The 26,106-nt window shown below is 35.1% G+C and overlaps 1 protein-coding gene and 1 long non-coding RNA gene across 4 annotated transcripts in view; both read left to right on the top strand.

The window, feature by feature from the left end:
* LOC122522037 (insulin-like growth factor 2 mRNA-binding protein 1) overlaps positions 1–25,424 on the top strand; it is a 54,544-nt gene extending 29,120 nt beyond the window's left edge. The window contains exons 1-7 of one of the 2 annotated variants that reach the window (XM_043642826.1): positions 11,450–11,662; positions 21,782–21,964; positions 22,233–22,610; positions 22,717–22,969; positions 23,075–23,428; positions 24,011–24,262; positions 24,456–25,424. In XM_043642826.1, coding sequence (XP_043498761.1) covers positions 11,619–11,662; positions 21,782–21,964; positions 22,233–22,610; positions 22,717–22,969; positions 23,075–23,428; positions 24,011–24,262; positions 24,456–24,770 — 1,779 coding nt within the window. In that variant the 5' untranslated portion in view covers positions 11,450–11,618 and the 3' untranslated portion in view covers positions 24,771–25,424. Of the gene's footprint in view, positions 1–11,449; positions 11,663–21,781; positions 21,965–22,232; positions 22,611–22,716; positions 22,970–23,074; positions 23,429–24,010; positions 24,263–24,455 lie in introns of those variants that run through there. The other variant, XM_043642825.1, reaches the window with a different exon arrangement.
* On the top strand, positions 5,313–6,218 carry LOC122522039. 2 transcript variants are annotated; one of them, XR_006304978.1, is made up of 2 exons: positions 5,313–5,736; positions 5,861–6,218. It is a non-coding gene; the product is annotated as an uncharacterized LOC122522039 (long non-coding RNA). The 2 variants fall into 2 exon arrangements; XR_006304977.1 differs by having other exon boundaries at positions 5,313–5,741.
* Positions 25,425–26,106: the final 682 nt, after the last annotated feature.

The raw sequence follows: 26,106 nt of genomic DNA, 5'->3' as shown, positions 1-26,106 counted from the left end.
GGGAAGAATTTATAGTGACAAGAAGCTTCTACAAACCCTTCACCCCTCGATCCACCACCACCACCACCACCACCACCACCACCACCCTGTAATTCCTCGAGACAAGAAAGTTCGTGTGTCTATTCCTTTCTTCGGGAATTATGCATCACATCGATGCGAATGCATCTCTTCTTCTTCCTTGCACTGACAACACTGTGACACATGCCGGAAGGAAACCGACATTATACGAGAAAGGGGTGGGGGGAATGCATTTTTCTTATCTGCACGTATAATATTAAAATCATTTTAATAATAATTAAATTATATTACTTCTACTCTTTTTCAATTAGCGTTCAAAGAAAAATTATAAAATAATTTACTATCTTGTAAAAAAACAAAAAACAAAAAAAAAATTGATATTGATTTATCAATTAAAGAAATTAAAATTAAATCATTTAAACGATAAAATATTGTAGCAGTAGTAGTGGTATACGAAATCTTATCGGTCGTTAGTCCAATTCGATTCGAGTTAAGGAGTTGGACTCGACTTCTGGGAGGTCTGCCAAGCTGATACGTGAGAAAAAAAAAAAAAAGAAAAAAGAAAAAAAAAACTAGCTCGTTTATGCACATATCTTATGACGTGATGTCTCGAATAACCATACTCTTGAACATTATGCATTGTGAAAGATCTCCCTTAACAAACGAATAAATTTCTAAGAAGCACGTACGCGTGCATGCAGCACGCATGCAAGCACGTAACAACCACCCAGGTAGGAGGGAGAAGGGGGGAGGGTAAGGGGAATTTTTATAATGTATTTTTTGTTGTTTTTTTTTACAAGTATAATACGTGTACGCGTATGTTAAATAAATAAGAAATTATTATACGTATATATTTTCTTATTGGTGGTGGTTATGGTGATGATGGTGTAGTATATAGATTTATTTAGGTATTATGTATACGTCGTCAGTATGGCGGCGTCAACGTTTCACTTATCACAAAGTTTCGTTGTATTGCGTTCGATAAACCCACCGAATCTCCAACGGAATATAAAACGTACTTCTGAATCATCGTTATGCGTTTCCTTCCTCTCCTTCCCCACCCCACCCCTTCTCTCTTCTATCTCTTTTCTACGTTATTTCATTCAAATTATTATATACTACCCACGTGTATTGGTTGTACAGATTGAAATATTTTATTTCCTATTGATTAGTTTTTTCTATTTTTTTTTCTTTATCTAAATCCAACAAAATTGATTTATTTAAAATATTAATGAAAATAATCGGGGGTGGGTACTAACGATGTATGTTTACAAAAATCTAATTTGAAAAAATAACGCACAATTACGTTAATAATTTTAATTGTATTTAAAAAATAAAAGTACCATTGTATGAAATGATTTTTTCCAAGTGATCAGCTCCAAGACTTAACTTACCAATTACAATAATAATAATAATTATTATTATAATAAAAATCTAAAGGATCGTAATGCTAGACATTTAGTTAGAAAATTATACATACATATTTAAAAAAAAAGAAAAAGAAAAATAATCTATAAATAGAAAAAAGGATGTTAGCGTATGATAGAGAGATCAATGAGTAAATTTCCTGATCATGCATGCAACACTACTACTACCATATCACCTGCTACCTGTGTGTATCAGTGTTCCTGTAATTTTTTTTTTCTTTTTCTTTTTCTTTTTTTTTTCGCGAGATAGTGTGTGAGTGCGCCGTACCGGTCGATTTTTTGTCTCCTTTTTATCGTGTTTATCCTGTATCGATCCGTGGCAGAGTTTCTGTTTGCGGCTCTCTTTCTATCTTTCCATATCTTTCTCTCTTTCTCGTCTCACCACATACATACATACACACACATATATATATTTACGCTAGTTTCCCTCAGCGATAAAGAACCGAACGTGATAGACCGTAACACTGTGTGAACAACCACCAAGAGTGAGAGAGAGAGAGAGAGAAATGCAAGAAACTACACACATACACAGACACACATACATTCACACTCTTCTGTGAATCCAACCTTATCATTCGAAAAGAAAATATGGCAGCTTGAATTTTTAATTTTCCTTTCTTTTTTTTTTTTTAGAAAAGTTCAGACCTATCAGACCTTACGTATAATTTTTTTTTTTTCGATTGACATAACGTCGTTGATAGAAAAATGTTTGAGTAAAATAAAAAAGGAAGCAAAACCCTTGCGGTTGATGATGGTGGTTGGTTGGTTGGTTGGTTGGTTCTTTGCTTAGGAAAACATTTTTTACTTTTTACCCATAGTGCGATGGGATTTCTTTTTTTTTTCTTTATAAATGTTCCAACGTTAGATATTAAAATGTGTGCGTTCGATGAAATATTGAAATATTTCATTTGGTATGTTTGCGTTTCAGTCGTATCCGAGGTGAAATATTTTTTAATTCGTAACGGACTAGGGGGGAAGAAAAAGAAAACGATAATCTAAATTAAAAAAAAAAAACAACTCCCGTGATATTTTATTTAAATATTCAAATGCGAGTGATCATTATTATACGTTGCAGATAAATAATTTTCAAGATTCCGTTGAATAATATTGTTAGTAATTTGAAAAAAAAATAATAAATCAAACGTCGCGTAGAAGAATTTTTTCTCTTTAGACGAAATGGAATAATTCAAAATAGGAGAACGACGAATAGAAAGTAAATTTTCGTTAGAAGTTAGTTAAGTTAGAAAACAATGTGACTATCATAGAGAGAAGAGAGGTGTTGTACGCAGTGTTCGCGTGGCAGCTGGTCAAGGCAGCTGCCCTACACCAACCTCGACGCATCCCAAAGGGCCATATATTCTTTTTTTTCTTTTCTTTTTTTTTGCTCCTTCTTCTTCGTCCTTTTTTTCCTTTTTTTTTTTTTATTCGACGATTTGAAACTCTTTAAAAAATCGTTAGAAACACAGGACTGTTCTTCTGTTAGAGAAAGAAATAAAAGTCGTGATATAAATACATTTTGTTATGTTAAAATATATATTTTCTTTGTGACACTTATTAATAAATATATTAATTAATAAGAAATTTTTTTATGCGAAGTTACGAAAAGGAGATAGAGAGAGAGAGAGATAAATTGCAATATTAATTAATTGCATTAAACATGACAAAATTAGAATATCTATTTTAGATAACGAGACGTAATATATTATATATATATATATATTAGTATTATTTATATATATTAATATAATAATATATATTAATAAATAAATATAATATAATAAAATTAATCTATATAGTAATCAAATGTTTATTTAATTAATGTAGAACATACGTTCGAATTACGATTACAAATTCGTGTAACCGGGTTAGATAATCTTTTTACATATATGTATTTTCGAATCAAAACTAATTTAACTTTAATATTTGTTTTTCTTTTTATTTATTATTTTATTATCTTTTTATTATATTAGAAGAAGAATATATAATATATAATATAATAATATATATTAAATAAATAAAATATAATATAAATAAAATTAATCTATATAGTAATAAAATATTTTATTTAATTAATGATAGAACATACGTTCGATTAATTACGATTACAAATTCGTGTAACCGGGTTAGATAATCTTTTTATATATATGTATTTTCGAATCGAAACTAATTTAACTTTCATACTTGTTTTTCCTTTTTTTTATTCTATAAATTTAGGAAAAAAAGAATCCAAAGAAAGATCATAAACTAGCTACCCTGGCCTCGTTTATCTTCTCCTTCGATCGAAGTTGATTTCGTCAATAAAGATTCTGGTTAGCCTTGATCCATTCCAACTGGAGGCAAAATATTTAAGAAGAGAGAGAGAGAGAGAGAGACGAGAAAGGATGAGTCGAAGTATAAATTTATCAGAATCCTCCTACCCCCACCATTTCTCTCTCTCTCTCTCTCTGTTTCACTGTCTCTCTCTCTCTTCTATATTTTTTTATTTTTCTTCTTTGTTGTCTCAAGCAATAACTGGCTTGATCTTTTCGCTTGTTCTCTTCCGGTGATTCATTTTAATAATCATTCGACTCCCTTAAACTTTGCGATTGAGCATAGTTAAAAGTAAAATTATTGGAGTGTTGCAATAATGATAGAAAATAAGAGAGAGAGAGAGAGGGGGGGGGGAAACGTGAAACATTTATTTCAAAATGTTGCTAACGTGACGAATAAAAATGGGAATAAAAATGGGAATAAAAATGTGAATAAAAATGAAAGAAAATGAAAAGGGAGAGAATTCTCTCTCCCCCTTTTATGGAGAATACGAATTTATTGTTATTAATATATATATATACATATATTGTGTTATTACATATATTTATTTTATGTATTCGTCTAATATATTTTTATACGAATTATTATTATATTTAATTCGTATTATCGAATAATAAAAAGAAATGTTGAGAAAAAGAGTGAATATAGAATTGTTATAAAAAGAGAAAGAAGGAGAGAGAGAGAGAGAGGAAGAATGAATAATAGAAAGAGAATCAATGGAAAGAAAAAATATATTTAAAAAAAGAGAGAATATGAAATTATAGAAAGAAAATTGACAGCAAATAAAATTAAAAATTAAAATAAAATAGAGAGAGATAGAGAGAGAAAGAGGGTGAGAAAGAGAGAGGGAGAGAGGAAGAGAATATGAGATTATAGAAAGAAATTGAAAGCAAATAAAAATAAAAGAAATAGAAAGAATGAGGAGGGTGGAGAGAATACAGAATGCATTGACGAAAAAAACGACGAAATAACGATCGATATTAAAAAAAAAAAAAGAAAAACAAAAAAAAAAGAAAAAGAAGAAAAATATAAAAAAGAACAAAATTCCCCAGGCAAAGAATCGCCTTTGTTAAAAAATAATATTTATAGGGGAAAACAATCGTTCAAAAATTCACGTTTCGATTGTAGAGTTTCTAGTTAAGAGAAATAGTTAAAGGAAGATAGAAATACACACACACATATATATATATATTATATTATATAATATAACATATTAGAACTGTAATAGTAGTGTAGTAGTAGTTGCACGAGAGGAGAATGGAAGTGGGAGGAGGAGTCGTCGTGGGGGAGGTAGGAGGGTGGTGGTAGGAAATGGGGCCTTCGTACGTTGGTTCGTACATTTCCGTGAATCTTCGTGAATAAAGGTTTCGCGTTAAGGCGCCGTACGAGGTGTGGCGCTAAGATCGCACGAGCGGTTCGCTCGAGCGAGTCTCGCAGTACGTGACGGGACGTGAAGAACGTTGCGTTTTAAACGAGTTACCTCTCGCTTTCATTTTTTTATCTCGGTTTTACCACCACCACATTTATATATATATATATATATACATATATATATGTACATATATATATATTATATACACAAGAACGCGATTATATCTTACTCTCTCTCTTTCTTCTCACTCTCACTCTCTCCTCGTCCATTTAATTCGTCGTATTTTTAAACTATTATATTATATTTTTGATTAATATAAAAAGAAAGAAGCAGGACCAAGAAGTATATATATATATAAGGAGAGAAAACACAAAAAAAAATTTCACGAGTCTACACAATATTATTTACCGCGTCACGTCGCATCCGTGGTGTTTTTATAAAACTCTTTTAATTTCTCTCGTATTAAATCTTATTATTATTATTATTATTATTTAATAATCTTGTTTTAAATTAACGCACATTGGCAAGAAACAATCGAGCAACCAACCAACCAATCAACAACCACAACGCCGATATATTATCTATCAGCCCGCTGCCCCCCTTCCTACCGTATGGTATCTCTACTAAAATTTTTCTAATTTGTCTCTAATTATTATTTCCCCTGTTAATTTTTGCTCATATATATTCGTTCGATCAATAATACAATTTTCATTTTATTTTCTAATTTTGACAGTTAGAAAATAATCTTGTTATTATTATTCTCGTGCGTGTGGTGTGTCCTATATGTGTGTGTGCGCGCAACGTTAAGAAAAGTAAATGATTTTATAACGAGAGACAGAAACCGACTACCCACACCCACCGGCAGGGAGATTTCGTATATAAAAAAACAACAAACACAAGAAAATGAGAAAAGAATAATCTGACGATCCGATATCGAAGATGATTGCGAGTGTAATATAAAACGAAGAAATCAAAGATTTTTTTTTTTTTTTTCAAACACAAACAAACGTCGTCGTCGTCGTCGCGGTGGTGTGTGTATGTGTATGTGTGTTATTAGAATTATTATTGGCAGTGGTGGGGTTTAACGCGTAATATAAAAAAAAAAAAAAAAAGGGAGAAAAACTACCATACTTTCCGAAGCAGTAATAGCAAGCATTAACAGCCCAGCAGTAACGAAAGATTTCGAAACAATCTTTGACGGCCGCCGGCACAATTCTTCAAATCGTATAATCGCAAGCAAGGATTGCGATTCTCTCATCGGTGTGTAGAAGACGTCTTTCATCTTCCTCATCGTCATCATCGTCAGCATCATCATCATCATCATCGTTGTTTGGCGTCATTATTACTTGATTTGGATTCTAACAACACGTGGTTCGAGTCCTAGCCTAGCCTCGCCTAGCCTAGCAAACATAGCTAGCTTATAACCAACCTCCTCCCCCAACCACCCCCGCCTACACTTCGCACCGAACCTTCCTCCTCCTCCTCCAGCACACCTCTCCTGTTGTTTGCTTATCGCGGAAAGCTCGCGATAGCGCTATCTACGATTGTGGAGGTGAGTCAGTAAAAATATGCACGAAACTATGACATAATTTCTTCTTTTATTATAGATAGATTTGTCAATTATTATTTATTTTTCTATTTTATTTTATTTTATTTTTATTTAATCAACATCTCGAGGTGATCCAAATTAACGACAATTTGTAAAAGAAGGTTAAGTGGTGGGGAGGGGGGATGGTCAAAGATGACGAATGATTTAGTATACAAAATCATGATGTTAGAGCTAGCCGTTAATCGCGTGTATTTTTTTTTTTTTTTATTATCTCCTCCTTATCCGCCTCCTTCGTCGTTTAAATTAAATCAAAGTTTTTTTTACAGTTTTATAATTATTATTACGTATATCGCGAACACGTATGATAAATATTAAAATTTACGACGAGAGAGAGAGAGAGAGAGAGAGATAGAATGCGGAAATCTTCGAAGAATTCTTCTTCTTTGCGTGTTCATGCGATGTTTCTATTTCTAGTTTCTAGTTATGCTTCTCTGTCTATACGTTTCTGTATCTCTTTCTCACACTCTAATTCTCGTTCATTTTTCTATTATCACGGTTGGAAGGAAAACAATAATTTGTTGAAACAGTAAAGCGATTCTTTTACGTCATCTTTCCTTCCAGTTTCTCTTCTCCTTCCTTTCGTTTTTTTCTCATTCATTCACATATATTTATTTATTTATTTTTTCTTTCTTTCTTTCGAGACCGATCGAGCGAAGTTAATGAATGGGATATTCATTATGATGGGTTTTTCGTCCATTGATATCTTTCGAGTTTTTAATACGCGTTCGATCATGTTTTGGAATGAGCACGTGACCAATTTTATTTGATCTCCAGGTATTTCAGGTGTAGTTCAGGTGTATTTATTATAAGCGTTTCGTTTCAATCGTCCCGCCAAAATGTTTAACGTGCAGATAATTTGAAAAGGAAAGAATAAAAATACGAATTGTTTCGAAAGTCGAATAAATTATCGTAATTTGCCCCAAAAAAAAGAAAAAATAATTAAAAACCATCGATGATGTTTACTTTGGTTTAAAATTGTTTCGTATCTCGAAAATAAACATCTAAAATATATAATGAATAGTATTTTATTAACGTTGATTTAATGAGACATAAATCATAATAATAATACAGTAGACTGCTGCTGCCCCCCCCCTCCTCCTGATGCATGCCTCTTACGTGTATAAAATCAATTTTTCTTATTATCTCGCTGTAATTATTTATCGAGTGTGTTAATATCAATTTGCTCGTACTAAATTGTTCTTATATCGTGCTATAAAATAAATGTATGAAGGAAAGATAGAAGAGAGTGTGTGTGTGTGTGTATAAATGTATTTGTAGACGCAAATAGCTGAAATTTAAGCGTGCGCAGTTTCAAGTATGAAGGAACGAAGAAGACCAAGTTGAAGTAAAGAAGAGGAAGGCAATTTGGAACGACGACGTTTTCTCTTCTCTCTTCTCTCTTCTCTTCTGTTCTGTTTTCTTCTCTTTTCATTTACAACTTTGGCGTCGGCGCGACCGACGCCTTTCTCAAAGTGGACGACGACCGACACCTTGGCGTCTCGTATCCCGATTTTGCTTTCTTAGCTTGGTATCCTCGTATGCTTACGACAACGAGAATACGTTTATGATAACGGTAATCTAAAAAGAAGAAGAAGAAGAAGAAGAAAATAAGATCATGGTCGTACAATTTCAAACTGTAATTCAAAATCAAGTTCCCATCTGGACTCGTACATTTTATTTACATTTTTATTCTTTTTATTATTATAGGAAAACCATTTAATAATGCATTTAATTGTTTCAATTATATAAAATTAATAATAATTTTAATAATTGAAAATTTAAATTAAATTATTAATAATTATTAAATAAAATAAATAAATAATTATTAAAAAAATTATTAATAATTAAATTATTAATAATAATTTAATAATTTAAAATTTAAAATATTAAATAATAATAATCCGTTAGAGGCAATGTAATTAATAATAGTTTATATTACAAAATAATCCTTCATGGTAAAAAAAAAAAAATCACGTTATATAGAAAGTGTTGTTGCTTCGGTAACTTTGTGAAAGGTGTGCTAAGAAATGACTTTTCCCCTTCTTCTTCTTCTTCTTGTTGATCTTTTTCTTTTTCTTCAGTTACTAGTAGTATTATATACAGTTTCTTACTGTTACGATCGGTAAATCTTCCAAGGTAGAACGAATGAAAGCGATTGGTACGGATCCGATAAAAAGATTTTCATCGGTAGCCCCCATAATATAACCGTCTCTTTCTTTCCTCATCCCCATTCTTCTTCTTCTTCTTCTTCTTTTTCTTCATCTTCTTCATCTTCATCATCTTCTCAGACGTGTGTAACATGCCCACCTCCTGACCACCGTCACCGGACAAGTATGTGAGCTTCCATTGGAAGATATATGCCGACACATAAAACACAGACACGGGAAGAGAAAGAGACAGGCTACAAAAATATCCCCGACGACGATGACGAACGAACGAACGAACGACGGTCTTCTCGAAATCGTACGGAGAAACGCGGAATAAAACCAAAGAGGATACCACAATCAAAAAATGATAGAAAGAAATTGAAGGAATGGTTAGTAGTAGTAGTGATGATGGTTATGGTGGTGTAGTAATGGTGGTGGTTGCAGAAGAAAAAGGACTACGATATTTCTGTGTGTGTCCCTCGTCGGCCATTGTTTTTTAGATTTTTTATCTGACTTTTTTTCTGGCTTCCACACCAGGAACAACGATCTTCTGGAATCGTGCGTAATCTTGAACGGTACAAGAAATCGTTTCACTTCTGCTAGCTAACTCAATCGTCTCTCTCTCTCTCTTTCTTTATTTTCCTTTATTTCTTTCTTCCAAGATTAACTCCACGAGATAGTTTCTTTTTTCATCTCTCTCTTTCTCTCCGTACATGGATATATTTGAGTATCTTTTAGTATCTTCTTTCTTTCTCTATCTCTTTTCATCATACAATTTTCTCTTTGGAATAAGAATACTATTTCTCTCTCTCTCTCTCTTGTACAACGTACACATATCACATATGTAAACATATATAACGCGTATACGTATATAAAAATGTATAGTTGAATGTGCGTAAGCAGCACCGACTTGTTTACATCCGCTTTCGTTACTTTTTCTCCTCTTCTTCGCGAATGGCGGCTTCTTGCTTTGGCCAAGAGAAACGGAGAAAAAAAGAAAGAAAGGAAGGAAGAAAGAGAGAAAGAAAGAGATAGGAAAATGGCGCAGGTTGTCTCGTAACGTTGTCCTCCTCCCACCAACGACATGCTGTATAATCCATCTGCCTCCCCCCCCACCCCACCCCACCATTTTTTCCTAGTTTTCTTCATGACTAGATTTCAAAACGGATAACAACATTTATCCGTATCTTTCGGTGTGATAAAGAAAAATCTATCGTCGTGTACTATATTCCTTATCATCGCGATGAAGAATATAATCTTATTTCTTTTTTATTATTATTATTATTATTTTTATTAGCAGTAGCAGTAGAAGCACACGATCAGTATAGCATATTACAGTGTACAATAGTAGTAGAGTTCAGTTCAGTTGAATCAGTTCAGTTCGAAAGCGTTTAAGATGGGAACGAAATATCGTAAATCTGATTGTGGTTTATGTTAGATAAGAGAGATAAAGAAAAAGAAAAAGAAGGAAGGAAGAGGGGTTGGTTGAAGGATTGAAGGATGTCATGGGTCTGGAGGAGGAGGTTAAAGTTGCAGGAGGAGGTTAAAGTTGCGGGCGAGGAAAAAGGGCTGCGAACGAAGAGTTAAAAGGTTTTTTTTGAAGCGACAATTTTTTTTTACTCTCTCTTCTCTTTTCCACGCTTTCCACATCATCATCGTGTCGTAGTTGTAGTTGCAATAGTAGTTGTAATCGTGTGTCGTGTTCGATCGAACAAGCTGGGCAATAACGACGACGTCATACTCGTCGGCACACAAACACACACACACATATACAACATATAAACACATATATATAATACTCTTTCTCTTTCTTTCTTTCTTTCTTTCTTTCTTTCTCCTCTTTGCGACGTACCGGCGTCGGCTGGTGACGTTTCGACGACGATTTCCGTGCTAATCTTTCTCTCTCTCTTTCTCTTTCTCTTCGTAGCGTGCCCAATGTTCTCTTTCTCACTCTTTCTCTCTCTCTCTGAGAAGAGATATCGGCGTATACCGTAGACACACTATTTAGGTCAGTATTTTCAAAGTTTCGTTTGAACACGAATAATCGGATGAAATGGATAAGAGAGAGAAAAATAGAGGAGAACAGAACTCTGTGTTCCGCCATTATTATTCGTTATTTTTGTAACTAGTTGACTGACAACAATTAGAACACATACTATTTTACATATATATATATATATGACATGCCTATTAAATAATAAATCTGTTTCATTACATTGTTTTTATTAATTTTGTAAATTTATTAGCATTTAAGATTGTTTGTGCAATTTTGTGTCTGTGGGGGAAAATTAAAATGACATTTAAATAATTACTAGACGTATATATAATTTGTCTGCTGGTGCTGCTGCTAGTGCCGCCGTCGCATATGCGTGTGCGTGTGTGTATGCTATGTATGTGTATGGATTGTATAAAAATATCTCATCCAGATCTTTAGGTGGGGCCCTTGGTTTTCTTCGAAGTATTTTAGTTATCTTCTTCTCTTTCGTCGTCTACTCACTCACTCACTCACTCACTCACTCACTCACTCTCTTTCTCTGCTTCACGTATAGCCTAAAATTATTTTTGGAATAGTCCATGTTGTCTGGTATCATCTTCTACGTCGTTGTCGTCCCTCGGTTATTGTCGGTTGGTAGGATTGTCGAAAATATAAGGAACGTTTAGAAATCTCTACACACACACCACACACATACACACACATATATACAGCTCGTACTGACACACCAGTTTCTTTTCGCATGTTCCTTCTTCTTCTTCTTCTTCTTATCCTATTGCGTTACACGTATGTATACATATATATATGTGTGTATGATGAGTGCATATGTGGATGATCGGTTCAATGTGTGTACCGCCTTCGCCATTAACAATTGGCTTTAAGAGACACTTGTTGCTTCTCGCGATGGGTTTCTCTCTAGGCCTAAAGGCGGAATAGGCGCGTGTTGTTCACCAGCGCAAACCCAGGGTCGTAACTAAAACGAATCCGTATACTGCAGGAGGGAGGGGGATCTAATTCGTAAGAATTTTTTAATAACACAAACGTAATCCTTTTTTTCTATTTTTTTTGTTTAGATTGAATTATATTTTTTTGTATTCTTGTCTAAAAATAATATTATATATTATAGGTTATTCGTTAGTTTTATCATCGATGACTGTAATATGTTTGATCGAGGATAATATATGAAAAAAAAAAAAGGTATCAAGGTATTAAAAAATAAGTAAGATACTCTTCTTCAGACTTAATTATATTTCTCAAGTCTTTGTATAATATCACTCTTTCTCTTTCTCCTTTAAGTGAAGAACAACTACCAACTTCCGTGGGAGAGCTAAGCACGGTTATTGTCGAGTGATTCAGCATAATCTTTGTAGAGAGAGAGAGAGAGAGAAAGAAAAAGAAATAAAAAGATGGTTTAATCGGCGGCGCATTGCGATACGATAAACGGCGCGCGCTCGTTTCAAATCTTTCGTCATTTTGTTTGTTAGAAAACAAACTATTTCGTTAAAGAAAAGTAGAAATATTAATGAATCATAAAGAGAACAAGTTGATAATATATTTTAGGTTAATCGATAAGTAATTTAGTAATTTGTATTATTTATATATATAATAACATTTTATTATATTATTATATAGATAATAATATTTTATCGAATAATAATTCGCAGGCTTTTTTTTTGTCCAAAATTGTTACAGAATATAATTGATATCCATTCATTTTCGGCGCCATCTTGCATTCAAAATCTCGCCTCCATCTTGTATGGAAAATAATTCGGCCATTACTTATTTCCTAACCTAATACGCAATGAGACACCCCTTATTCTTCGAACACTAATATTAAACGTGGAATTATTACGTGTTGCTTGGTAACAAAATTAAAAGCAAACAACAGACTTATAAATTCATAGAAATAGTATAGTACAGTATAGAATAGAAGAAGTATGTAGAATTGTATGTTTTATAGTAGTAGTAGTAGTTTCGTGTGTAGTATTGTGAAATTTCCTTTCGTGTAGATTCGCAGTTATGACAGGGCCCAATCATCATCTGAGTCGTTATTAAATTTTTTTTAATCGAAGAAATAAATCTCCTCGCAGTGATGCAATAATCTTATAAATCATTTTTCTTCAAAAATCAACATTTCTTTTCGCAAAAATTGTCTGGACAGAAAAAAAAGAAAAAAAAAGACTTCGTTCATTCGTTCGTTTTCTTCATTGGTTTGTTTTGTTTCTTCTTTCTTTTTTTGTAACATTCGATCGAATTTATATGATTCCATTGAAAATGCATTATTATGCAGGCAACGTTGCATCCGTGTGTTGTAATCTCTGACGTATCTTTATGGCCGTTGACATCGGGGAACGTGAGAACGTGGGCGAAAACTCGTAGGTAGGAAAGAAGAGAAGAAAAAGAATTATCAGCGAATACGCGGAAGCAAGCAGCACCACCAGAGCTCGACGACGTTTACGAGTCGAGTTCGGTGACGGAAATCCCCGTCCCCCCCACCCCCTTACCACCCTCCGCCGGTCGTATATACGCGCCATCTTTTTTTTCTTCCCATTCTCATTTTTATTTTTTCTCTTCTTCCTTTTTTTATTAATCTTTTTCTTCTTCTTTAAAAGATTGAACCTGCAATAAAACTATTTCAGGATTATTCTTCGATATCTGATAAAATAAATAATTGTTTTGAAACGTGAGAAATAACGCGATTATAAAATGTCAATTAAAAATTGAATATTGTAAACAACAATTCACCAAAGGGGGTTCTTTTGTCGAGGGACTATGAGGACTCCTCCCGTTATTTTTGGCCTACAACGTTTATTTCAACCAATAGAAAGATACGAGATAAGATAAGAAATGATTACGTCATTCCTATGATATACTAAGTATATACTTAAACAGTTTGTTCACGAAAATTGTCGATTATTCCTTCTGGTAGTTTCCTTTGGGTGTGTTGATTCATCGTCACCACCACCATCCTTTTCCCGTTCTTCCTTCTTTTTCTTCGTTTTCTTCTTCTTCTTCTTCTTCTTGTTCTTCTTCTTCCAAGAAACGACCGGAAATCGCTGTCGCGCGTCTTCCCGCGCTTCTAAAAGCGCCACGTGCACTGCCTTCAGAGATACATAAACTCCATCTTGAAGAAATAATCCTTCTAAGCGTGTAGAATAGTTCGAGCAAACTTAAACGGATTATTATTGGCGGTGGGGGGAGGGGGAGGGGGAGGAGAAAAACCCCAATTTGTATTTGTATCGTTTATTACAAATTGATATTCGATAAAAGTGATATAAAATCCTACTCTGGTATCATAAGTGAATCCCAATTCGTATCACAAATACATTAGCATATATACTTTTGTATTTGTTTAGGATTTAATTTTTGTTCTTGTTCCGTCAACGAATATATTCGAAGTATGATAAGTATAAACCGGAAGATGTTTCTTCTACCCAGTGTTCAGATGACTTTATCGTTTACAGAATAGCATTTACTCTTTGCTAGTACAAAACAATTGATGCTACTTGTGTAATTTGCGAATGTGTCTATGTGTGTGTGTTTGTGTCCTATGTGTACAATAAGAACGGCTTATACTCGATGCGATTTATGAAGAACTCGCTCGCTCGTGCGTGAAGTCGCTTAAGCAAACAGGTTTACGCAGGTTAAGCAGGTGCAATGACCTCGTAAAGGTTGCTTAAAAATATCTCAACACCATCGGCCGTTTCTCACTGTTGTATTCCAATCCTTCCTCTTCGAACAATATTTATAGATATAACTTTGATGTATATTGTACATTGAGATGATTAACAATTAGGTTCCAAATGATATTTCAAATCTGTTCTCAAGGATTCTAATTTTTTGTTTATTATTTTATTTTGTACCTAATTTCTTTTAGTCGCTATATTTTAATTTTAATATCAATACTTGGCACGCGGTTAAATTTTCTCAACGAAATTATTTCTAATTCTTAAACACTATTAATTTTTATCTGTATTATTTTTTTCGTATGCCAATATCATTTGCAAGCTTAATATTTATTCGAAATATAATTTTTTAATATTCATACCATGCCCGTTGTCATTATCTGTTTGTTCGTCTCTTTGTTTAATAATTATAAATAATTTATAAGCGAATTAACACGTACGAGATACCGATAGACAGATATTTTTACCAATTGTATTAGTAAATGTATTAGGAAATTCAATATTATTATTATTTTTAGATTCTTTAGTAAGTTGTTGAATAATTTTCATACAGTTATCGGAACCAATGATAGTGTGAACATTTATGTATAGTATGTATAGTAATAATACAGTTATAGGTGTTAGAAAATAGTGCATAGATAATGATATATTCCTAATAGTATATTGCATAGAACATCGTGAATACATTCGAATTTTTTATTTGAAAAATGCACTTAAATAAACAATCCAAAAATCAAATGATAAAAGTATGATATACCATTCGCATGATACATATATATATATATATATCAACCAACTTGTTGCGCACGATCAAAAATTATATACATTTAGAATTTGTTAACGATAATAAGAATAAAATGAAAAAAAAACAACTACAAATAAATGCAGTATTCATTGTTGCATTCAGCAAACTGATATTATGCACTCGACGATAAATTCAAATCCCCCTTTCGATCTATATAATTTATTTAAAATTAACATGTAGCTTAATTAGGTCGAGTCATCACCCCCCTCCCACCCCGTGCTCATCCCCTATAATAAAACACCGAACATTCTTCTTAATTTGTTTTATTTTTTTTTTATTTTTATTCGATCAAGTAACTAAACCATTTTCATTTTTTATGGTGCACTTCCTATTTCAAACCGAGAACTGACTCGTAACGATGTAAAACGTAAAAATAACAACCACCACCACCACCACCCTGCATTCTTTCAAGGACCCCACTGATCGGCCTGCGGGTTCGTTTCATTCATCGTTAACGCCTAATGAGAAGCAGCTTGTTTCTTTTCTTTCTTTCTTTCTTTCCTTCTCATTTACGTGAAGGAGAACTCTATAAGAAGAAGGGGGAAAGAAGCAAGTAAATTGTAAAATCTATGTGTGTGTGTGTCTGTGTGTAAGTGTATAGAAGCAACGTGTGTATTATCTTGACCTGACCGCATCGAGAAACCGCATCAAAACCGCATTTTCCTTTATCCGGTTATCCGTACTTTTGCCAACTATTTGAACGTTCCTTACAAACGTTTCCCATTTTTATTATTATTATTATTTCATTTCAAGAATAATACATCGATGATACAAATATAATCGTAAGTGTCATTTTGGTATTAAATATAAAACGGAAACTAACACTTTTGAAAATATTCTAATAGAATTTTTCGTTCTAAGTGGAATTTTAATTGTTCGAACGCTTAATCCGATAATATTAATACACATACGTGTTCCTCAATGACTGTAATTAAGTTTGAAAAAAAAAAAAAGGTGTCGAAGAAAAATATTTGTTCCAAATAGTTTGTTCAACACAGTGCAAGAATTTTACGTATGTATGTCAATATTAATGATATTTCGCGTTATCTCAGGCGTCAGGGTTGCGATAAACTGACATAAATTTTTTCGTTAATGTGCGCACGCGTGTCTTCGTCCATTGCTCTCAAAACATATCTAACACCAACGCTACTTTCATTTCTCTATTACACATAAATATTATTTGAAACGAGGTGGGGGGGGGGGTGGGTATTCGAAAAAATATCTTCAAATTATCCAAGTACTTTTTTCATTTTAAATAATATTACAAATGTAACTATTATAACAATGATATTCACATATTAATTAATTAAATGATAATTACAAAATCTTACAGAATAAAAAAACATCGCGAAGAAAAATTTATTCACGTCGGGGAATTCATTTTGGCGCCATTCACGGATTACGAATCTCAACGAAGTAGAACGAATGAAATCGTATACACGTGGTACACTCGTGAACGTGTGTTAGTAATACTCTTTCGTTCGTGAATTCATTTAGGTGTAACTACCAACGCAACACTGTTTTCAATGTTTCTCCTCTCCCCCCTCGTGCCTCGTCGTTTAAATGAATTTCTTCCTTCCTCTTTATTTTTCATTGAAATTTTATATACGTTTTTTAATAAATGACTACGTGTTCATATCTTGTTCATTATTATTATTATTATTATTATTATTATTTTCTTCCATGTGTCGCACTTTGTCTTTAATCCTTTACTTTGTTGTTGGTGGGTGGTGTTTGAGTGTGTTTTACCACGCGCGAGTCACTTTCCCTTTTCAAAATCGATTTTGGCGCCGGCAAACTCCACCGGCACGTCACGGCGCAATTCAAACGAGTGAAAAAGAAAAAGAGAATGAGAGAATGAGAGAGAGAGATAAATATATGTTGGCACTCTTGTCTTTCGGTCAGGGCCGTAAGAACTCGATTTACGTACCCCTACCCCCTCATTCGTCATTAAGAGTTACCCAAAAATTCAATGCAATCATTTGTAATCATTAAAAACTTGTTTAATGTGTCGTTGGATAATTTTGTATATTTTATTTTCATAATGAATTGCACGAATAATGCGTACGTATAAAAAATATATCCACGCATATATATTTTTTTGTTCTATCTGTACTCGGTATTTGTTCAATTAGCATTTATTTGAATTGAATAATTCGTATTTATTTGAACTAACAAAATATTGAATCGTTAAGCTGAATAAAACGTGTTCTCTCTCTCTCTCTCTTTATAACTAAAACTCGTCAACAACTGGGTCATAGCGTTATTTCGAGACACCCGACGTTAGAAAATATATCGTTAACGTCTCGTCTTCTTGTCGTATTAAAAACTTTGCTCTCCAATCGAATCAAAAAGAATATGAAAAATAATAGAAAAAAAAAAAACAAAAGTAAAAAAGAAATTGTTGCTTCACCAACTACCACCACCCCCACTTCCAAATAAAGAAACAGGAAGGAAGAAGGGTAGTACTAATTATCTGATACCCACGTTCCACCAATGGTGATGGTGATGGTGTTCCACTTTCGACCATCTTCCCATCTATCCTTTCTTCCTTCCATTCTTTCATTCCTTTTCACCATGCATATTCTTCTGCCCACACATAACGAATCCCAATTCCCATCGCAATTAAGCATGGTGTGCAGCACGGTAGCAGTAGTAGTATAAACCCTCCTCGAATATTTTCGTTTACGTTGCACACCAGCAACCCCCCCAAACGTTTGAAAAGCATTGCTGCTGCTGCTGCAACGTCCGTCCAACTGTGTTGGTGCTTCGTTAGAAGTCTCCCCGAAAACAAAACGAACTAATGAAAGAGAAAGAAAGAAAGAAAGAAAGAAAAAAGGGACACAGTTAAACTAAGCGGAGAATAGAAACACAACGATAAGAGTAACAAGGAAGAATAATAGGAACGAGTGTATGACTGAGTGAGAGAGAGAGAGAATAAAAGAAAGAGAAAGTGTCCAAAAAAAGTGAGAAAGAAGGGGGACAGAGGAGGGGGGGGAGTATAGTTGGTGATACGTCTTAGGCTACTACATCAAAAGCTCTTCCACGGTGGTGAGCTGCTGTGGTCAGGTTCCTCCTCGTTCTATTCCACCCCTGTATTCATAGCTTGGAAAGCTTCTCCCTCTCTTTTTCTCTATCTTTTACACACACACACACTGATACACGTATCCAACAAACATGAAACATACATTCTACTACTCTGAAGAAACATGGTACACATCCAAGAACGTTGAACACACGTGCGCAAACGCAGAGACAGACAGACACGGGCAGTGCACGCACGCACGCACTTACACACTTGCAATCATCAATTTCTCTCACTGATAGGTCCGTTTCGTTCGGCTTTAGGTAAAAATAGCGGCTTTCGTTAAAGGTGAACGAACGAAATGATGGCGAAGTTTACACGTGCGTGCAAGCGAGAAACCGGCTGGTTAAGTCTCGTGTAAGATTAGTGGAGGTTTCGGTATTAGAAAAGGAACGAACAACTGTAGCAAGAGACGAAGGAGGAGGAGGAGGAGGAGGAGGAAGGATGTTGTAATAGTAGTAGTAGTAGTAATAGTAATGGTAGTAGTAGTAGTAGTGGTGGTGGTGTAGAAGGAAAGGGTTGGGACGAGCTTGCGGGTTACGACATTCATCGTCGTGGAGGTGGAAATTCTCCTCCTCCTCCTCCTCCGAGTTGGCGCGCGTGTATCCTACCAAGAGGGAAAAGAGGGTTGAGAGGGGAGGGTGGAGACGATATCAGGGCAACCCCTACTCGTTTCAGCTTCCCTTCTGTCTCCTCCTTCGTTTTCTTCCATACCTCTCTCTCTCTCTCTCACTCACTCACTCTCACTCTCACTCTCGTAGTCAGTCTAGGCTCCCACCAAGCAAGCAATGCCGCCGAAAATTCCCAAAAGCACGCGAAACAAAGGCTTCCTCTCCTCTCTCTCTCTCTCTCTCTCTCTCTCTTCTCTCTTCTCTTTCTCTCTAATTTACAGACGACTCTCGTAGCACGTGTCCGCGCGGCAAAGTTCGCTTCGACGAACAAACCCTTGGTGGTTGGTGGTGGTGGTGGTGGTTGGCAAGGCCCACCATCATCACCGCCGTTCTTTTTCTACGGTGTGGTAGACACGAATTTTTTCTCCGTTGTCCATCTTGCGTTGTTTCTCTTGTATTTTCTATTGCGTTACTCGACACGATTTTTTTCTCTAGTTGTTGTTGTTGTTGTTGTTGTTTGTAGTACTTCTGGTGCATCAACCAATCCTCCACCCTCCCCGCATGATGCTTTTGGTATTTCGGTGACGCGTGGTGTTGGTATCTCTCTCGATGAAACGATTTTGGCACTACTATAGCCCCCCCCTTTCCCCCCTTTTACCCCCCTCCCACTATCTTAAAGTGTATATCATCGTCGTTAGTCGCGTCTAGTCTGGTTCTCGTCTCTTCTTTTTTTTTTTTTGCTTTTTATCTATTATATCTGTCTACCCTTTAAGAGTTTTCTCCTCTTACTCGCGAGTCTCTTGGCCGGCATTTAGCGAACTCTGCGAATTTTGTTCGATGTACTCGATGCACTCTTCGGTGGGAGGGTGGGGAGAGGGGTGTACTTCTATCCAATCTCCAGGAGAGAGAGAGAGAGAGAGTGGTTCCAAACAACTTCAATCTTTTTTTCTTACTTTCTTTCTTTCTTTTCTTTTTTTTTTTTTAGACTTTTATTTTTCCCTCTTCCGCATAGTCACATTTTATAATCTTCTACTCTTTCTCTTTAATTTCCTGAGTTGGATATTTTCAAGTGGAAACTGATCAATCCTCTTTTGCATACCTATGATCCTAAAACAGATATCTCCTGCTGTATTAATTGATAAATAATCATAGAAATAAATTAGTCAAGAAATTATCTATTGAATTTAATAATTGTAATATAAAATATAATTAAAATATAATTTGAAATATAGTAGAAACAATTTTAGTACTGAGAGAATGAGAACAAATAATAAATCACGTTTAACAATATGTCTATTTTTTTTTTAATAACAACTATTTAATAAATATAAAAAGAAAAAGAGAAAAAGCTTAACACACAATCGTAGAAATAAAAATAATTTTAGCAGAGGGAAAGGATGATAAGAGAAAGGGAAAGTGGTAGATGGAGTAGAAAAAAAAAAGATAGGAAGAAAAGGGAGGGAATCTGAGAAAAAGAAAGAAAGGAAGGAGGAGTGAGCGAGTGAGTGAGTGAGTGTGTGAGGGCCAAGGGATTGATCCAAAGGCAACGTCGGCGCGTTTCCTTCAAGGTTAGCCAAAAGCCCTCGCGGCGTGCTGAGTGGGTCGGCGCGTTGAAAAATCGATAGCTACGAAAGTGAGAGTCTCGGGGCCGTTTCACCCTCCTTTTTGTTCTTTCCGCTTGGCGTCCTCCTCCCTCCCCTCCTCCTCCCTTCCCCTTGCCCTCACCCTCAGTCCTCAGCCCTCTCTCTTTCTCTATTTATTTCTTTCTTTCTTTACTCCTTATTTCTGCAGTTTGGTTCATTCATATCGCACAAAGAGAGAAGACTACCAACACCATGAACACCACCACCATCACCACCACCATCGTCCCTGCTGTTTATATGCTACATGTGATTCTCTTTCTCTCGATTTTACTCTACCGAGAGAGAAAGATAAAGATAAAGATAAAGATATCATAGTGTTGCGGCGTTCTTTATCTCTCTCCTTCTATCTGTTCCGTTTTACTCTTTCATAGGCGCCATAATGACGCGCATTTTACTCCCTCGTTCGTTCTTCTTCCTCTCTTGTGTTATTCTTATTCTTAATTCGTCGTCTTCTTCTTCTTCTTTTTCTTTTTCTTTTTCTTTTTCTTTGACCTCATCCTCTTGTACTTCTTTCCCCTTCTACTCCTCCTCCTCCTCCTCCTCTTCCACCATTTACTTCTACTATTAACGTTTCGTTTTTACTAGAGACAACACCACCACTCACTCCTCCTCCTCCTCATCCTCCTCCTCATCCTCACTTCACCTTCTTCTTTTCGCAATCGTTTGCCTCTCTTTTGTGGATTTAAACGATCTTTTTACTTTTGGGGTGGGTTATACTTTTGAAGTTCAAGCCGAAACATTCGTCGAGATGTTTCTACCGTTTAGTTTTTTTTTTGTGTCATTAGAGTACTCATATTATTTATCATACTATTTGTTTTTTTTTTTACGACAATAATTGAATATTAAATTTTAACGGAGCTAACAGAGAAATGCTGCACTTAAATGAACAGACCTGAAAGCCATGCTTAATTACCGAAATAATTGAACTTTACTGTTTCTTTTTTTTTCTTTTTTTTTTGTATTTTTTCTCGTTGTTGTTTTTTACGTTAAATTAACAAAACCGATCATATTATTAATGAATTTTCTTTCATTGTACCTTACGCTAATAGTTCCTCTTTTCCTTTTCTTTTTTCAGCAGCAGCGGTGTCAGTACGAATAAAATTCTCGTTAGCAATCTTCCAGTTAACGTCAGATTAGAAGATTTAGAAAGCATTCTATTGAACTACGGACAGGTTCAACTCCTCGAAAAAGTGTCTCCGCGGGATCCAGGTACATCGTCGTATATAGTCAACTATGAAACCCCAGAACAGGCACAGCAGTGAGTATATCTATGCATATATATTTTTTGTATAATATTTTATTTAATTATATATCATTTATACTCGTGTCAGTCGATAATTCGGTCGAATGAAAAGTGTTAAACAATTGTAGATAATCTTCCACGGTCGAAATATTTATTTTCCTCGTTTAAGTTTTTGAACAAAACACGAATCGTTAATGTAATATTAATCTAATGAAATAAAAACCGAACGACAAATGGGCTCGTTCCAAATCGTTATCATCTCCTGTTTTTTATTTAAACGCAGGGCTGTGACACAGTTCAATGGGTATGAGTACGAAGGTAACTCATTAAAGGTGGAAATGGCTTCGGCGGAAACCCGACGAAGAGCCCGTAACCAGCGCACCGCTGCATTTTCCGGAGCGCCGGGATCCGGACGACAGACGGATTTCCCGCTGCGCATATTAGTGCAGTCGGATATGGTCGGGGCAATCATCGGACGACAGGGGACCACGATTCGTCATATTACGCAATCGTCTAGAGCAAGGGTCGACGTTCATCGAAAAGATAACGTTGGATGCGTTGAAAAAGCCATAACAATTTATGGCAATCCAGAGAACTGCTCCAATGCATGCAAGAAGATCCTCGAGGTCATGCAACAAGAGGCCGCTAACACAAACAAAGGGTAAGTTCAATGAAATGATTGAACAAATCTGAAGTATTGATTAGTGTAGTAATCATAGAATTGTTATTTTCTTCATAAAAAAAAAATCATTCGGTTCGTTTCGCAGAGACATCATGTTGAAGATCCTGGCGCACAATAATTTAATCGGACGTATTATCGGCAAGGGCGGTAATACGATTAAAAGAATCATGCAAGATACTGAATCTAAGATCACTGTTAGCAGTATCAATGATATTAACAGCTTTAATTTAGAACGTATCATTACAGTCAAGGGTACAATCGATAATATGAGCAAAGCCGAGTCAATGATCTCGAGCAAATTGCGCCAGAGTTATGAGAACGATTTGCAAGCCATGGCAGTAAGTTATTTATTTATTTATTGATAATCTTTTTCATATACAAAAGAAAAATATCAACGAATCGATTTCTTGACTGAATGAAAAAAATCCAATTGAATTGTGCAGCCTCAAACCATGATGTTCCCTGGATTGCATCCAATGGCTATGATGTCAACAGCTGGTATGGGGTATAGCTCGCGTGGAACAGCCCTTTATGGTTCTGGTCCAACCCCATATTCCTACACAAGTAGCTTACCGTCCTCGTCCGTACCTTCTAGTGAAACTCAGGAAACGACGTTCCTTTACATTCCTAATAGCAGCGTAGGTGCTATTATTGGCACTAAGGGATCTCATATTAGAAATATCATCAGATTTTCCGGAGCAAGTGTTAAAATTGCTCCATTGGAACAAGACAAACCTGCTGATCAACAAACAGAAAGAAAAGTTACTATTGTTGGATCACCCGAATCGCAATGGAAAGTAAGTAGTAAACTCTTTAAGTTGCTTTCACTTATTCGTTGCATTCGTTGGGTTCGCGTAACTGGCGTTGGTCTGGTAATGCCATGATCGTCGGTTCGAAACCAACCGTCGGATATTATTTTCTCGGGAAATAGTAGAATGTCTCTTTAAATATGACGCGTTGTGTTCTCTTACGTTCTTCTTCTTCTCACCTCACCATTTTATCTCTCGTGTTTTATCCTACTCATTTGGGCCTGTGCTGTTTTACGTAAGCATTGGGTCTAGACATAGTAGGTAGATTAAACAAATATAAAGGGCCCCGTACTGATTAACACCATTTGTAATAATACTTGTGTCATTCGGTTCCGTATAAACCCTTTAACATTTTTTTTTTTTTCTAATACTCAACACACATGTACGATATTTTTAAAATGAATCATCGAAGCGTAGTTCAGTTTTAAAAGTATGTTTCATCTTTTGAAATTTGTTCTGCAACGTGGACACCGTTTTATTTTCTACGATCTACTTTTTTTTTTTTACTTGAATAAATCTATGCGATCCTGTTAAGTGTAATTTTACTAATGTTATTGTAATATTTTTCAGGCGCAATACCTGATCTTTGAAAAGATGCGCGAGGAAGGATTTGTCGCTGGTACGGAAGACGTGAGACTGACCATAGAAATTTTAGTACCAAGCGCTCAGGTAGGCCGAATCATTGGCAAAGGTGGGCAAAACGTTAGGGAATTGCAGCGTGCAACTGGAAGCGTCATCAAGTTATCAGAACAACAAGCCACGCCTCCTTCTGCCGATGAAGAAACCACCGTTCATATTACTGGACCATTCTTTTCAGTTCAGGTAGGGATTTATTACCATTCCACCCTATATATAGGGGCGGGTCGATAAGTTTTAAACCTAACACGAGAGTTGGATTGAAGAATTTGAAAAAGAAAAAGATCATCGGTGTCCTGTGAACTTAATTGTTGTCTGACAAAGGGAAGACAATGTTGCAATCAATGCATTTTTCGAATAAAATTTGTCTTTTTTTCAGTCTGCCCAAAGAAGGATAAGATCGATGGTCCTCCAATCCGTAGCACCAGGAGGTGCAGGTGGTGCAGCTGCACGTGCTGGTCGTGGTAGCAGTCAAGAAGGGGGTTCCCGTTCCCGACGAGATGGCAGTGCCACATCTCAACAAGGAGGAACAACCCCACAAACTCAACCACAATCAGCTTCTCAACCACAAACTAGCATGTCATCTCCGTCATCGAGCCAACAACAACAACAGCAGTCACAGCAACAACAACCGCAACAATCGTTGTCGCAGCAACAACCTCCATCACCTCAGCAATCACCACAAAATCAGTAACCTCGATGTGATGGGGGATTTAAACAAAAAAATAGAATGGAAAAAGAATTAACTGCAACAACAATAACCAACAATCAACAACAACATCAATTAACAACAACAACAACAACAACAACAACTACAAATACAACAAACAATAATTGAATGCTGGCTCTAGCAGCCAATTATAAAATTTACAAAAATTAACCAACAAACAAACAGTGAATTTTGCTCGACGGGGGGGGTGGTGTTGTAGCCTCCTCCCCCGGGTGGTGGGTCTCTCATCGAGAGAGGCAGCTGTTTACAAATGAGAAAACAAACCCTCCCTCTCGCGGAGAGATTGCGCTTACCCCTTTTTTTCGAGAGCATAAGCATATTAATGAAAATAGGAATAGTTTAAAACTTAAAAAGGAGATGATTAAATTTTTTTTTTAATGATAGAAAGATAAGAGATGATAGTAAGAGAAGAAAGAGACAGACGGGTAATCATATAGAGTAGTAGATGATTTAAAAAAATGATTAATTAGGCGAAAATTATGATTTAAGAAAAATGCGATTTAAGGTTAGGAGACAGCATGAGTTCTCGCGCGATGCACAGAGATATTTACCCCCGGCATACCAACGAATATTATTATCATTTTATCTTAATTTATTTTTTTTTTTTCTTTTCCAAAAATATAATAACTTTACCCAAAAAACATAAAAAAAAAGAATTAAAAAAAAAACCACAAAAAAAAAATTAACAAAAAATATCATTCCAATGCCAGGAAGCCAATAATATTATTATTATACTCCTTTTTTTTTTCTTTTTTTTTTTTTTTAACAACCCCTCTCGCCACCTGCCAATCACAGCCAACTCTCCTACCGATTACCGTGTGTATTTGGTAGCTTAATGTTTTTTTATTGTTTTTTTTTGTCCTTTCCCCCATTTGGCTCTTTTTTTTTCTCTATTTGTTTGATTTTTGGTTTCCTCAAACGAACACGTGCAGGTGTCAGGGAAACAATATTAATACGAGATGATTAATTAATATTTAGGTGTACATATGATGATAATAATAATCATATAATAATCATAATAAAATAATTATATTAATAAAATATCTCTCTCTTTTTCTTTGTCAATGAAGAAACGAATAATTTTAAATAGAATGATCACAAGATGGAAAGAGATAGAGAGAGAAGATGATGATAGTAATTGTAATAATGATGTATAATGATTGATGACGATGATGATGATGATATCATGATGATGATAATGATGCGAAAGCAATCGTGAGAAAGTAAGAAAGAAAGAGAAGAAAAATAAAAGGAAAAAGATAGAAATAGAAGAAAGAAACAATTCATAGAAATAAGGGAA

Source organism: Polistes fuscatus, unplaced genomic scaffold, assembly GCF_010416935.1.
Source record: "Polistes fuscatus isolate 324 unplaced genomic scaffold, CU_Pfus_HIC Scaffold5, whole genome shotgun sequence".
NCBI lineage: Eukaryota > Metazoa > Arthropoda > Insecta > Hymenoptera > Vespidae > Polistes > Polistes fuscatus.
This window is presented reverse-complemented; position numbering and strand designations above follow the sequence as displayed.